Raw genomic sequence first — 13,484 nt, 5'->3', positions numbered from 1 at the left:
GCACACAAGGACGGGGCCTGTGCCTGGTCAGAGGCCTTTGGGGCCAGAGCTGACTCAGCGCACTTACCTGCCCGGAGCGCCCCCAGAAGACACCTGTAGGTGACGCTGTGGCGTGCCAGCTTGAGCAGGAAGGCGTGGAGACAGAGCCACTGCGCGGCTTCAGAAGGAAAAGGGCCGGAGGCGCCCCTGGCGCCCAGCGACATCCCTGGGGGGACATGCGGGTAGGCTGCTGCCAGGGGTGGGGCAGCGGGGGGAACCACGGGGGTCTCATTTCTGGCCCCGCCCACACAACCACCATGGAACTCCTTCAGCTGAAACCCGCTCTTGAACTCGTCCAAAGAAACGTCCACAAAACAAAGTCTGTCAAACTCAGGACCACGGAGACACAGTGTGGCCTGAACTTCTGACTGCTCAGAAATGTCTGCAGGGAGGCCCAGGGGAGCTGAGATGTGGCTCCAAAGGCTGTTCTAGGATGTGGGGCAACGGGAGGACAGGCCAGAGGCAGACAGGAGCGGCCACAGCCTCCTCCTGACCACAGGCCCAGGCTTGTGCACTTCCGGAGCACCAACGAGAGCGCCCACCCAGGAGGGCAGAGCAAGTGGGGATCAAACATCCGGCCATGTTCCTGCCACGCAGGCTGCTGGCCCGCACAGCAGAGGGTGGCAAGAGGCCAGCAGGGAGCCAGCAAGGTGGACGACATGGCGTGGCAAGTCAACTCCCTGCCCTGCCCCTGCCTCCAGGGTGGGCACTGCTCCCGCTGAGGGCATGAATCACCCAGGTGACCCCGACCCCCACCAGGCATGCCCTGCAGCTGCACACACCTGGGTTCTTGGCTTTCAGAAGGGCGTAGCAGCGTGACGCAGTGTCAGAGATGACCCGGAGGAAAAACGAGGGGCTCTTCCTAACGTGCTGGCCGAACGGAAGCTGGAGCACACACGCGTGGAACCTGAGGGAGCGGCAGGCCGAGAGGGGCCTTGGGATGTGCCCACATGTGTGCGCAGGCGTGTATGCGTCTGCAACTGCAAGCATGCATTTAATTTGTATCCACACGTGTGCACATGTGGTAAGCCCCTCACTGGTCTCACTGACTGCCGTGACCAACCCAGAGCATGCTTGTGTACTGGTCTGGCTGGCAACTGACTTCACACACACGATCCCGTCCAGGTGGGAAGGACCTTCCCCACTCACGGGGTGGTAACGTGATAACATGCCCAGGTCCCAGGGTCAGGGCCACCCCGCAGGCCGGGGAAGGGATCATGCTCTGTGGGTGGGGACTCTCTACCAAGTGAGGGACAGGGCTCAGTGCAGAGTGGGGAGAGGCCTCCGCTGGTGGACATGAGGTCCCCGACACCAGCCCAAAGCCCGCACTCTGCCATGAAAGGGGCTGGGCCCTGCTCCATGTGCCACAGGGGCACACCGGCCTTACCTGTGACCATCCCGGTTCAGCAACACTTCCCCCCCACCCCGTCCCATTCTTGGAGCCTCACAAGCGCCTACACTTCAAATTCAGAAGCAGCTGATCTTTGTGCCCGTGGGCAGGGAAGCCAGTGGCCCACTGCACCCTGAAGAGCATGGCCCTGCCAGAGGGCGCCTCCCTGAACCCAGGTCTCCACAACAGTCCTGGGGGCAGGTGTCCAGGGCCAGGCACCCCAGCAGGGGGCTCCCTGGTGGGGGACACAGGGTGAGGCCGGGCTGGCTGCACCAGGGTGCAGGTGAGCCTGCCAGCAGGGACCAGGCTGCCTGACTGCTCCTCTTGCCCTGACCAGCCCTGGCCACCTGCAGGCCCCACTGTGCATGGCGCAGGGGCCCGTTCACACGCACGCCCTAAGCACACTTCCAGAGGCGCCAGGGCAGCTTTCCAGTGAGGGGCAGGTGTGTGGTTAGGAAGAGGTGGATGGAGGAGGATTAGAGCCACAAAGAGGACAGCGGGCTGAGCACATGAGCTCTACGCCTCCCGGACACAGAGGGGATGAGGCGCCTGCCCCGCCCGCGGCCCAGACACAGGCCACAGGCTCTGGGGCTGGAAGTTTTCTCCTGGCTGGACTTTTCCATAGGAATTTCCTCTGTGAGGACCACCAGTGCCCATGAGACACAGCCTTGCTGCACACACACACACCCCGTGCAACAACTCTCAGTGCCTCCAGATGGATGCTTGGCTCCGCTACCCAGGAGACAGCCACTGTGCTGTCTGCCCGCGCACCACCTGCCGACTCAGGCTGTGCTTTCCCTGCAGTAAAGTCTTCAGAGCTGAGCTGCCTTTCTGAGCTCCCTGGGGCAGGTCCCTGCGGCTTTGCGTCCCTGAGGCCACAAGGGGCACAGAGGGGCGTCTGTCTTCTTGAGGGAACAGCACAGCCTGAAAGTGCAAACCTTTCCCCACTAAAGACGCAGACAAGCACAACCACTAAATGAGCCACACAACTAGCACCCATGCCCAGCCCTCAGCAGGGTGGCCATGCAGCCACAGGGACATGGTTTGTTCCAGAAGCTGGGCCACAGATGGGCTGGTTAGTGGGGTGGGAGTGGTGGCTCAGCTGTTTGGGAGCCACGTCCCACTGCCTGTCTGGGGACTTGGGGATGTGGACCCCAACCTGTCCCTGCCAGGACCCTCTGTGCTCTCAGGATCCAACCCCCAGGATGTCTGCCTCCCACTTCATGTGGGGGCTGCCTGTCTCCTCCCCACAGCCCTTCTCCTATGAGCCCCCTCTCACTGCAGAACAGCCCCTGCATAGTTCTGTGTAGGGACACGGGGATGCACTGGCCATGCTGGCCTCCCGCCACTGCCTGGTGACCCTAACAAAGCAAAGTGGACATGGATGAAGAGGCAGCATCCATCGCTGAAAACATGCAAGTGCCACTTCCTCATCGACTGACATTCCACAGAGGAGACCTGGGGCCCGGCTAGCGGGGGGCTCTCCAGGCTGTGTGGGAGCCGGGGCGGAGGCAGCACCGAGGCGTGGGGCCTGATGAACCCACCTATAGGCCTGAAGCAGGAATATCTTGTACATGTTTGTGCAAACCGTCTGGAGACTGTTCACCTGGAGCCGCAAAGGAAAAGAGGTGCTGAGATGCGCCTGCAATTTCAGTTCCTACCTTGCTTTACCCCCTGGTCACATGGGGTAGGAAAGGGGGCTGTTCGGTAAGAAACTATCAGTCTCTCTGGTGCAGTGCTGCCGGGGCCTCAAGGGCGACCTCTCCCTGCTGCGCTCATCAGGACTGTGCTGGGCCACCTGATGGGAGGTTGGGCAGGAAGGGGTGGGGAGGCGGCACCCAACCCAGCTGGGAGGGGACCCAGTGCCAAAGAAGACGGGGCAGTGGAGGGGTGAGGGCAACAGGCCCTCAGCATATGCACACACACTCACATGTGCATGCCCACACACACACACTCACACAGGAAAACACACTTGACACACACACTGCTTGTGCACACACACGTATGTGCAAGGTTCAGCACACTTAGAATGCACTGGTACGCACTGCTCGTGCATCCACGCACACATACATGCTTCCACACTCATGCACACCCATCCACATACACACGAAGCACACACTAACAAGATCCATAACCATGCAAACCTCACACAGACCATGAGCCAGTGGGCTGAGCTTGGAAGTCAGCCAGGCGCCCACTGAGTGTGCTCACCTGCAGGTCCATAAACAGACCGTGACACTTCAGTCGTAGGACCGCGAAGAGCTTGCGACGCATGTTCCTACCGGGCTTGAAGCCCTGGTTAAAGGTGAGACTTGCTTTGATTGAGGTCTGGGCGTAACTGCAACACAAGGTGAGTCTTGTAAACACATATCCACCCCATGGGGTCAAGTGCATGCTCTGATCACACCTGGCACGCATGTCCCACTCAAGCACCCCCGTCCTTGTGGGAAACTGGGCTCCAGGCCACCTCCCGCCCCCTGCCTCCCAGATCCTGGCCAAAAAAGCAGGGGTGGGCACTCCACAGCCTGTGGCCTGGCCCATGACATGCCCTGAACCCCTGGATGACCTGGATGAACCTTGGTTTTATGTGTTTGTTCTTTAGTGACGGGCAACTGAGCACACCAATAAAATCTGCAGTGACACGCGCCTGACCCATGCCTTCCTGGGATACCATCTGGGCAGACCACGGGGTCACCACTGTGGCCCAGCGAGGTGTTGGGAGCCCCCGCCAGGCACCTTTCCACCTGGGGGCTGTACCAGGAGGGAAAAGCCCACTGCCAGCCTTACAGGGTGCCCCAGATGGCTGCTGCTCTCACAGTGGGAGTGACACATGGAAAGCATGAGGAATGTGCCCCTGGGCAGATGCCCGCGTGTCCTCTGCACGTACTTCAGGTGAACATATGAGATACACTCTGTATCCTGGGACACTTTCTGTAGTATCAGCTTTAAATGCTTTTACGGTGGAATAAATTTTCCAGCCTGTTCTTGGAAACAATCTTAATGGCAGAGTGTATCTTCTTAGCAACGTGCAGTCTGCCCAGCCACTGACTGAGGTCACTTCATTATTTGCTGGGATCAGCCATGTGACCCTGAGCATTTGGAAACGGTCCAGTGAAATCTCTTTCCTTCAGGGTAAACGACTAGAAGTGGGATAACCAGGGAAACATGACCACCTGATGGACTTCGCACAAATTTGCTGCTTCCAGAAAAGTCAGCCCAGCTTGGCCTCCTCGGAAATGCATAACACTTGGCGCCGGCATGAGCAAAGGGACCTTGGAGCCGGCTGCACAAACTTCTCTGACACAGTGGATGCTGCCCTCTGAGCGCCTGTCTGCAGAGTGGGGTTCCTGCACAGGGGTGTGGGCTCTGGGGTCGCGCCCGGGCCTGAATCATGCGGCCCCCGCACAGCAAACCGCTCAGCCCTTGGAGCCCTGGTTTCCCCGCGGGCATTTTCTGAGATCAGGTGAGATGTGTGCGTGCAGTGCTCAGTGGCCTGGCTCAAGCCAGTGGGGCGAGGGCTCCAAAGGCCCTTATTGCACAGGCGCGGGGGGGGCCCCCAGCTCGGCCGCCCCCATGTTCTTGCTCATTCCTCATTCGCCTCTATTGTCTCTGGGCCTCTTGTGTTCTATTTCTGTTGTTGGTTTTTGTTTCCCTGCATTTAATTCCTTCTCCACCTAGAATTCGTTCCTGTATTTGCTGTAGGATAAAGATGTAATTTATCTGTGTTTCTAGTTTTCTCAGAAAAAACAAAGGCAGCTTCGTGGACAGCAAAGCAAGTGGAGGGCGGTTCAGCCCCGATGGGTGTGGTTGCCATGCATGGCCTGCAGGGGGCAACGGGATGGGCCAGGATGGCGAAGGAGGGCCGGAGGCCTCGGGGGTCTGGGCTGAGTCCCAAGGCGGGGAACTCCGTCAGGTGCCGGTGCAGGTGCCATGGCAGCGAGGGCACCTGGGCTTCATCTCCAGGAGGCGGGAGCAGCAGAGCAGGCTGGCAGGCAGGCGGATGCCCAGGGCCCCTGGTGTGCGGGAGCTGCAGCTGCGGCAGAGGGCAAGCAAAGCTCGCTCCAGCCGTGCCCCGAGTGGCCTCGTACCCATGGATTGCAGAGATGGCTGCATCTGCATCCATCTCACATCCGCGGGCACCTGTGCCAAGACTGGGGTTGGGCTGGGGGTCCCTCAGGCCCGGTGGAAACGCTGTTAGGGGCTGAGCTATGTCCCCAGATGCACCCGGCGAAGCCCCATGCAACTGTGGAAGCCAAGAACCTTAAGACAGCAATCAAGGCCGCCTTGAGGTCATAAGGGGGGCCTGCTTGGACACCGTGTCCTCTGAGAATGAGGTACCAGGGATGCACGAACAGGTGGGGTGTGGCCTTGGGAGGACACGAGAGAAGGTGGCGCCCGTACACCAAGAGGGAGGCCCTGGCAAAACCAGCCTGGGGACCACCCCGGCCCCTGACCTTGGCGTCCAGGACGGAAGGATGTGAATGTCTGCTGCCTAAGCCGCCTGCCTGTGGCTTTCACAGCAACCAAGCCAATAAGGACAAGGACCCTATGTGTACAGCGCAGGCCCCATGTGCCACAGCCGTGCCTTTGAAGGATCACAGTGACCGTGAGTGTCCAGTGAGGTAACACACAGGGTTACAGCATGTCCCTTGCCCTGAGGAGACTGGTGCTGGGCAGGTCCTGGGACCTCTGGGCTCAGTGTACATGGCTTCCATGCAGAATGCGCCCCTGGGTCTGCCCACAACTTCCTTTTACCAAAAAGCCCAGGAAACCACTCACCCGGTAGGTCCACAGAAGGATGCGTGTCTGCCCACCTCTGGAGAGGACGCACAGCCCCAGCCTCTGGCTCTTCGGTTTTGTGGCCACTGCTGTGCCTGGAAGCAGGAGGGGCCTGCTCTGCCCCGTGCCCGCCCAGTGGGCGCTTACCTGGAGTAGTCACAGAGCACTTCCAGCGTCTGGGTGTCCAGCAACAAGCCACACCAGGGAAACAGGCAGCGGGCTGGCAGCTGGAGGGGTGCCGTGCCGCCCAGGGTGCTGACCTCCACGGGGAAGTTCACCACCGTCTTTCCCAAGTTGGCCACACAGCCGTACTCGGGGACGCCTCGGACCAGAGTCCTGGGGCAGAGGGGCCATGTCAGCCACAGGAGGATTCTGCCCAGAGGCCCCGGGGCAGCCCTTCGGCCTGGGGCGCAGCCGCAGTGGGGGGCCAGAGAGCCCCGCTCTGCCGCCAGCTGTCCCCAAAGGCTCTGGGTGACCAGGTGCCAATGACGAGACACTTGTGTGGCCGGGCCGGGGAAGGGCAGTCGTGGGCAACAGGGAGGGGCACAGAGACCCCCAGGCCTGAAGCTGAATCCTGAAGGATGCCAGCGACTATTCGCAGGTAAGACAGGTGAGCAGCGAGCTCAGGAGCCCAGCAGAGAACAGGGAGAGGCGGGGCTCAGAGGCAGGCAGAGCCGAGCAATGAAGCCCTCGGTGTGGCGGCCTGTCTGCAGGTCCGCTCAGCAAGGCTACGGTCCCAGTGTGCAAACCCAAGTCTGAGGTCACCTGGCTTTAGTGCAGGTGACTCCACAGTGGGGTGGGCTCGCTCACCTACCAGTACAAGGGCCCCGGGAGAAAGGGGGTGTCCCAAGCAGAGAAGTCTTTCCATAGGCTGCAGCCCAGCACCTGCCCCACAGCTATAGTGCGGGCAATTCCTGGCAGTAATCTCTCAGATATGCGTGTGTCTATCCCCGTTGAGCCACCTCCCAGGTGGACCCCTGACAAAGGCTCCGAACCCCTCCCTGCCCAGTGCCCTCAGATCAGTGCCATCCCCCAGAACTTTACCCAGCAGAGGTGAGTTCTCTGTGATGCCCTCTGGCAGCCACTGGCCATGTGTGGCTACTGAGCTCTTTGAATACAGCCAGGGCCCTGTGGACTGTCACTTGATTTAACTTTGGTGAGTCTGCATTTGCACGGCATCTGCACAATGTCTGTGGCACGTGATGTGAGCACCAGAGCTTCCCAGTGGGACCCTCACACCCTCTGAGCCCTGGGGACCCCCATGGGCCGACCTGGCTATAGGGATGGGTTCCCCAAAGACAACCTGGTGACCCAAGCAAATTGCCCCTTGGTGGCAACCCTTTGTGAGGTTTTGGTTTTATAACTTCTTCCTCCCTTGATTTCAAAACAAGCCCCCTGATTCCTGGGGTCTCCCCGAGAGGGACAGGCAGAGGACAGCTGCTCTAAGGCTTCATATGCCTGACTGAATTTGAGCAAAACGAACTTAGAGACCAGCTCTGCCACATGATCCCCCTGCCTTGTGACACCAGCACTTGGTGGTCTCAATTCCCCATCCTCTTCCACAGAGAAAAGCGACCCCATCCAGGCTGCAGCTGCTATCCAAGGTCTGCCCGCCCTGTGCCCCCTCCTGATCCCACTGACGCAGCCCCGCTGCCACGCAAGGAGGCGGCCACACACCCAGTTTTCAGAATGGCAGGACCACGTGCCATTCACCAGGAGGCCGGCAGCCTCAAGAAGCACCTGCTGTCACACATGTAGTGTCAGGTGTACACTGGCCAGAGGAGGACATGTAGGGGAGACCCTCACCTGAGAAAGGCTTCTGCTTGTGTCAGGTGAGGTGTGACCAGCAGGAAGTCATCCACCAAACGCAGGAGCAGCCTAACGAGAAGGTCTTGCATAAGCTTTCAACACAAGGTCCTTCAGTAGAGTGAACATCAGAAAGATTAAAGTATCTTGAGTTCATATGGACAAGAATCAAGTGGCCTCCAAAAAACCCAGTGGAAGACTTAAATTTCTGGTGGGGTTTGACCCTGGCTGGGGGCACACGAGCAGGGACCCTGAGTCAAGGATGCCCCCATGTCCTGGCTACATGAGAAGCCACTGACCTACATTCACAGCCTGCACACCATCTCCGTGGCCTCTACATGAAGAAATGCACCGCCCTGCCCACTCTGGGGGCCAGGGGCTCAACCAGTCGAAAGCGAATCCATACGTGCAAAGAATAGAAAGGCCCCTACCCGTCCTGCTGAACGTCAGAAAACAGCTTGTTCTCCATGTCCCCATAGCACAGGCTGCAGAGCAGAGTGGACAGGATGGAGCCCTGGGGGACCCCCTGACACTGGACGTAGCACCTGGGGGCGAGATGCCATTAGGACAGCAGGTGGGCAGCCACGGCAGGCCTCCTGTTCCTGTCATTGACACACACTTACACTTAGGGACACATATAAGGACCGCACACACCAGGGGAATGAGAATCATGTGTCACACTGCACACTCCCCTCCTGCCACGTGATGCACACGTGGCACACCCCTTTTCCACAGGTCACAGCAGTAAAGTGGGTGGGCCTCTCAGGTGCCCTTTCCACACACGTGCGGGTGTGTTCTTTTTGTCCAAATTCACCCTTCTGTTCATCTGTGATGTGTGCTTTCCCAGGATGGAGATGTTAGCTCCTATTTCTAATGAAATTGTATTTTAATAAGTACCATAATTATTTATGGTGTGACAATAATGTCCTTACACTAGCGCACAAAGATCCTAGAGAGAAACCTCCCACACTGCATGCTGACCTCTAATGACCTTCATGAGGACCCGAGTCTCCCCCAGGACCACCACTCCCACCAGACGCACGCTGGGCTCCTGGTGCAGGCGGCTGCCCAGGACAGTCACCTCTGCTCGCACAATTTAAAATAATCATCTGCCAGCAAGCGAACGGAAAAGGACTTCTTGCAGCCGGGGGCCTTGCCTCTCTGCGTGAGCCATGTGGCAGCAGCGCCTGTCTGGAGGGCGCTGCTGCCCGACACAGATGGTCTCGAGGTCAAATGGGCGGGGGTGAGGGCCCTGACTCACTTGCCCCCGATCCTGATGACGTGGTGGTGCACCAGCCGCAGGAAGAAATCAAAAAGGCTGTGGCCGGCCTCGTTCAGGGAGGAACTCTGGAGAAGTGAGTGGGAGGCACCATGTGTGAGCAGGGGCAGCGAGGGTGCCAGCACACATGGGCCTGTGCCAGTGCTGCCTGCTGCCCCTCAGTCGCCTGGAGCTCCGGCTGGGCTCAGACCCACAGCCCCTGGCCCAGATGACATGTGCCTTCAGGACCACCCCAGCGCATGGGTGGGGAACCCGGCCCGCAAAGGAAAGGTGCCAGAGGTCTTGGTCTCACTTGGTAGACTGGCTTGTCCCTAAAACTGGTTTTGCAAAATGTGCAGAGCTGTGTGGCCGAGCCTCCACTGACGACCCCAGGCCCAGGGGGACAGGCCCCAATCCCCAGCAGGAAAAGCAGGTTCCCACTCAGCGGGCCCCTCGAGGAGGCAACAAGTCAAGGCCAGCCTGCCCTTGTGTAGGAAGGGGGCGCCTGTTCTTCAGGCCTCAGATCAAACCTGAGGAAGAAGACACTTCTAGCAAACTGATAAAACAGCTGGACAGCCACAGAACTCGGCCAGGAAGTAAAAGGGAAGGTGTGGCCAAAGGCTGCAGCAAGGCACTAGTTGTGTGGGAGGGGAAAGGGGCGCACGGGGACCCTGCCAGCCCAGCAGGGCGGCCTCAGCACACCCACACCCCTCCCTCCAGCTGAGCCACAAGCCGAGCCCACCCACCTGCTCGATGACCACGGCATCCCTCAGAGAGCTTGTCTGCTGCAGATGCTCCACAAACTGTCTCATGTAGGGCTGCAGGTCCATGAAGGTGGACACCTGCTGGCGAAGAAGACAGGGCTGAGGAGGTGGGTGCCTCCCTGCCCCACCCCTGACCTGGCACCGGAGCAGAGGTCACAGCATGGATGCCAAGTCAGGATCGGGAACAAGCCCTGGGGAGGCCTGCTGGGCAGCTTGCTTGGGAAAGGAGGAAGGTGGTGCCCAGGAGCAGGGAAGGGCAGTGAAACCACTGGGGCCCACTGGCCACCTCCCCAGGGATAGTGTGCCCCCAGTGACCCTCAATGAAATGCAGATGAAGCCACCTGGGGTCCACAACCTTGGGGTCCCACCTGTTTCTGGACTTCCCCCTGCGCCTGTCCATTCCCCATGGTGGGTGGGGGCTGCGAGGTCAGGGTCACCCAAGCAGCTAGGATTGAGGGGCAGGTCCCAGGAGGGGGGCTGCTGAGAAGTGAGGCACAGTGGTATGCAGTCCCCTAGTCTGCTGACCCTCCATGTAAGGTGCTCAGGGACACTGCTGGGGTCCCAGGCAGAGCAAGGCTGGAGCTGGGCTGAGTGCGGTCAATGCAGCCTCCTGGGGGGGCAGTCCCATGGGGAGGGCAGAGCCACAGAGCCACAGAGGAAGGGCGAGGTGGAGGAGGCAGCCCCACACAGCCTTGGCTGACCTCACACAGAGGTCCACCACTCCAGCTGTCAAGCGGGGCATCTGGAGGGAAACAGTACCATGCAGAGCCTACACTTCGGGAAGTTCTGTTTAAAAGCCTGGCATCTCAGAAAACCAACCACGAGGTGCGTGAAAGAACAGATGCGTGACCAGCCACAAGTCAAACAGCAGGGACGCAGCAGACACCCACCCATAGCCAGGCAGTTACCGTGTGACTGGGACTTAGAAATCAATTAAGAAAAGGTAGTTTAATTTATTAAGAAAAAGGAAAGTGGAGAATTTGACCAGAGACCTGAAATCTGTAAGTGGGATTTCAGTTTCCAGAACTGAAAAACAGGATAGCTGAACTTAAAATTTCAAAAAGGGGCTAACATGATTAGAGACAGAGAAAAGATGTTTATGAACTGGAAGACACACCTGTAGAAAATGTCCAGATTTAAGCAGAGGAACAGGTTAAAATTACCACACACAAAAACCAGTCCCAAACGGGTCCTAGACCTGACTGTGAAAGCCAGAAGCGAACTGCTAAGAAAAGATGTGCAAGAAGTGACTGGGAGCAGGCCCACTGTGCAAGTGGGCACAGGCTCAGCCACCGACGGCGGGCAGATCTGTCAGAACGGGAAGCCTCTGCTCACCAGCACTCTGCCTGAAACTGAGAAGGCAGACGGGAGATGATGTTTGAGGCCCGTGTGCTTGGGAAAGGCCTTGCGCCCGCAACACGCGTGAATTCCCAGCAAATCAACATGTGGGGGAGACGGCGTGACAGGTGTTCCCCAAGAGACGCTCCATTGGTCAGCGCAGGAAGGGCACTCAGCACCTCCGATCCCCAGAAAAAAGCAGATCACATTTGTGCAAGACGGAGCCCCATGCCCCTCAGGACGTGCGCCTCGAATGCAGAGCATCTCCCGCAGCTCGCGGCAGTGCAATCTGGCACGGCCACTCGGGCCAGCGCTTCAACAACATCTCCTAAAGCTAAAAGCTGCCTGAGACCCAGAAGATCCACCCAACAGAAATGAGAGCCTCTGTCCATGAAGTGGGACGTCCTGGGAATGCCTGTGGCAGCACTGTGCAGTCTGTCCAGCCCCGGAACCGAACGCCGGCCAGCAGAGTGCACTGCGCCACTGCGTCTGCAACGCGGAACCCCATCCTTGGTGAGCGGCACACAGAGCTGCCCCTCTGGGTACCCACAGGTCCCAGGCTCACTGGGCAGCGGAGGAGACACGGGACAGGGGTGTCCCGCCTGAGCTCACGTTCATGGGATCCAGGGCAGGTAAGCGAGTCCGCACATCAGAGGTCGGACGTGGGAGCCCGAGGGAGGGAGTTGAGGGCCCTGGACACTTCCTGACCTCAATGCAGCAGGGGCCATCATCTGTGTCCACAGAAGCAAAAGCTCGTATTCGCTTCACACTCAGGACTTGCAAACCATACTCACCTGAGCCCTACACAGGGTTTCCCACATGTGCCTTTCCTGAATTTCTGGGGAACCCCATCCCCTCTACACCCTTCTGCCTCCCCATGCCCTGGCACACTCCAACGTGCCAATGGGGACCAGTAGGAACCCTGTTTGCTGACCAGACCTCAGGCACAGCTGGACCCCATTTGTCCTTTCCCCAGTCTGCTGAGGCCCGAGATCTCAGCGCTACTGGGAGGGGTGCCCTCAGCACTGCAGGTGGGCAGAGACAGCAAGCAAGGCTCAGGTGTCCTGGGTGAGGAGCCCACCGGCCCCCCTCCTCACCCACAGAGCTGGCACAGCACCAGCCCATGGAGCACACATGGCTCTTTGGCATGACGTGGCCAGCCATGGGCTCTAGAGGACTAAGGGTACAATGAAAGCCATGCACAGCTCCATGCCTGCCGGCATCCCATCTGCACAAACTCAGTGCGTAGGTACTGAGTAGGGATAGCAGGAAATAGGAACTCAGGTGGAGAGGCCTGAGGTAACATGAACAAGCACTTGTGAGGTGCCCTGGCAGCAGGGTCAGTGGAAGCACCCTCAGCACGCCTGAAGGAGGAGGGGGCCCAGGGCAGAGGCGCCCACTCCACGGACATGCCACTCCTTCTCACGGCACACACATCTTTGTGGGTCTTACGTGTCTTTTGAAGGCTTTGTGGACATGTCCACGGGCAGTCCTCCGGACCACAGCATACTGGCGCACACAGTACGTGTTCTCCTGGGGCCTGATCACGCTGGCGATCACCTCCACCAGCCTGTCCTGGGGGAGGGCGTCATACGCGCCCATCACGTCCACCTACACGGGGATAGATGCCTGTTTCCAGGCTGCTCACACGCACCTGTGGCCACCGAGTTCCCGAGTCCCACTGCTGCGAGCTGCTGGGCCCTGATTCACAGTTGGTAAACTTGGGAGAATTGGACACGGGAGGATTGGGGAGATCAAAAAAACCCACCACGGGGCTCTTGCCAAAACATCTGTGTCTTCCAGACCCCGAGCACCCCCGGGGACTTGCGTCCTCTCCATGAGCTGCAGGCTGTCGACCAGGCCCTGGAGGCTGCCCTGGGTACTAGGGCCCTGGGCACTGGAAGAGCCAGGTGCATTTCTCCCTCTGAAGGGCCCAAGAGGAGACCTTATGGAGTCAGGGTGCAGACTCATGGAGCCCACGCCAGCAGAGGTGGCACAGATTCTGTCCCCGGGAGCCAAGCACCTGCAAAAGGAGATGAGGTCCCCTGCCCTCCCTGCTCCCAGGAGAATCTGTGGCACATGGATGTGGTTCCACAAAGGGGCGCTTCAT

The 13,484-nt window shown here is 59.2% G+C and overlaps 1 protein-coding gene across 3 annotated transcripts in view; it reads right to left on the bottom strand.

Annotated features, from left to right (window-relative positions):
* Nucleotides 1-13,484, bottom strand: part of TERT (telomerase reverse transcriptase) — a 31,048-nt gene that overhangs the window by 1,152 nt on the left and 16,412 nt on the right. The window contains exons 6-15 of one of the 3 annotated variants that reach the window (XM_036920081.2): nt 12,827-12,985; nt 10,019-10,114; nt 9,276-9,361; nt 8,446-8,559; nt 8,015-8,086; nt 6,356-6,544; nt 3,641-3,767; nt 2,974-3,035; nt 822-946; nt 68-205 (exon numbers count right to left, since the gene is read on the bottom strand). In XM_036920081.2, the coding sequence (XP_036775976.2) occupies nt 68-205; nt 822-946; nt 2,974-3,035; nt 3,641-3,767; nt 6,356-6,544; nt 8,015-8,086; nt 8,446-8,559; nt 9,276-9,361; nt 10,019-10,114; nt 12,827-12,985 (1,168 nt within the window). The remainder of the gene's footprint in view (nt 1-67; nt 206-821; nt 947-2,973; nt 3,036-3,640; nt 3,768-6,355; nt 6,545-8,014; nt 8,087-8,445; nt 8,560-9,275; nt 9,362-10,018; nt 10,115-12,826; nt 12,986-13,484) is intronic. The other 2 variants (XR_005031716.2, XM_036920090.2) reach the window with 2 other exon arrangements.

The sequence above is a fragment of the Manis pentadactyla genome, chromosome 2 (genome assembly GCF_030020395.1).
Source record: "Manis pentadactyla isolate mManPen7 chromosome 2, mManPen7.hap1, whole genome shotgun sequence".
NCBI classification, from domain to species: Eukaryota; Metazoa; Chordata; class Mammalia; order Pholidota; family Manidae; genus Manis; species Manis pentadactyla.
The sequence above is the reverse complement of the archived record's forward strand: the minus strand, read 5'-3'. Positions and strand labels throughout refer to the sequence as shown.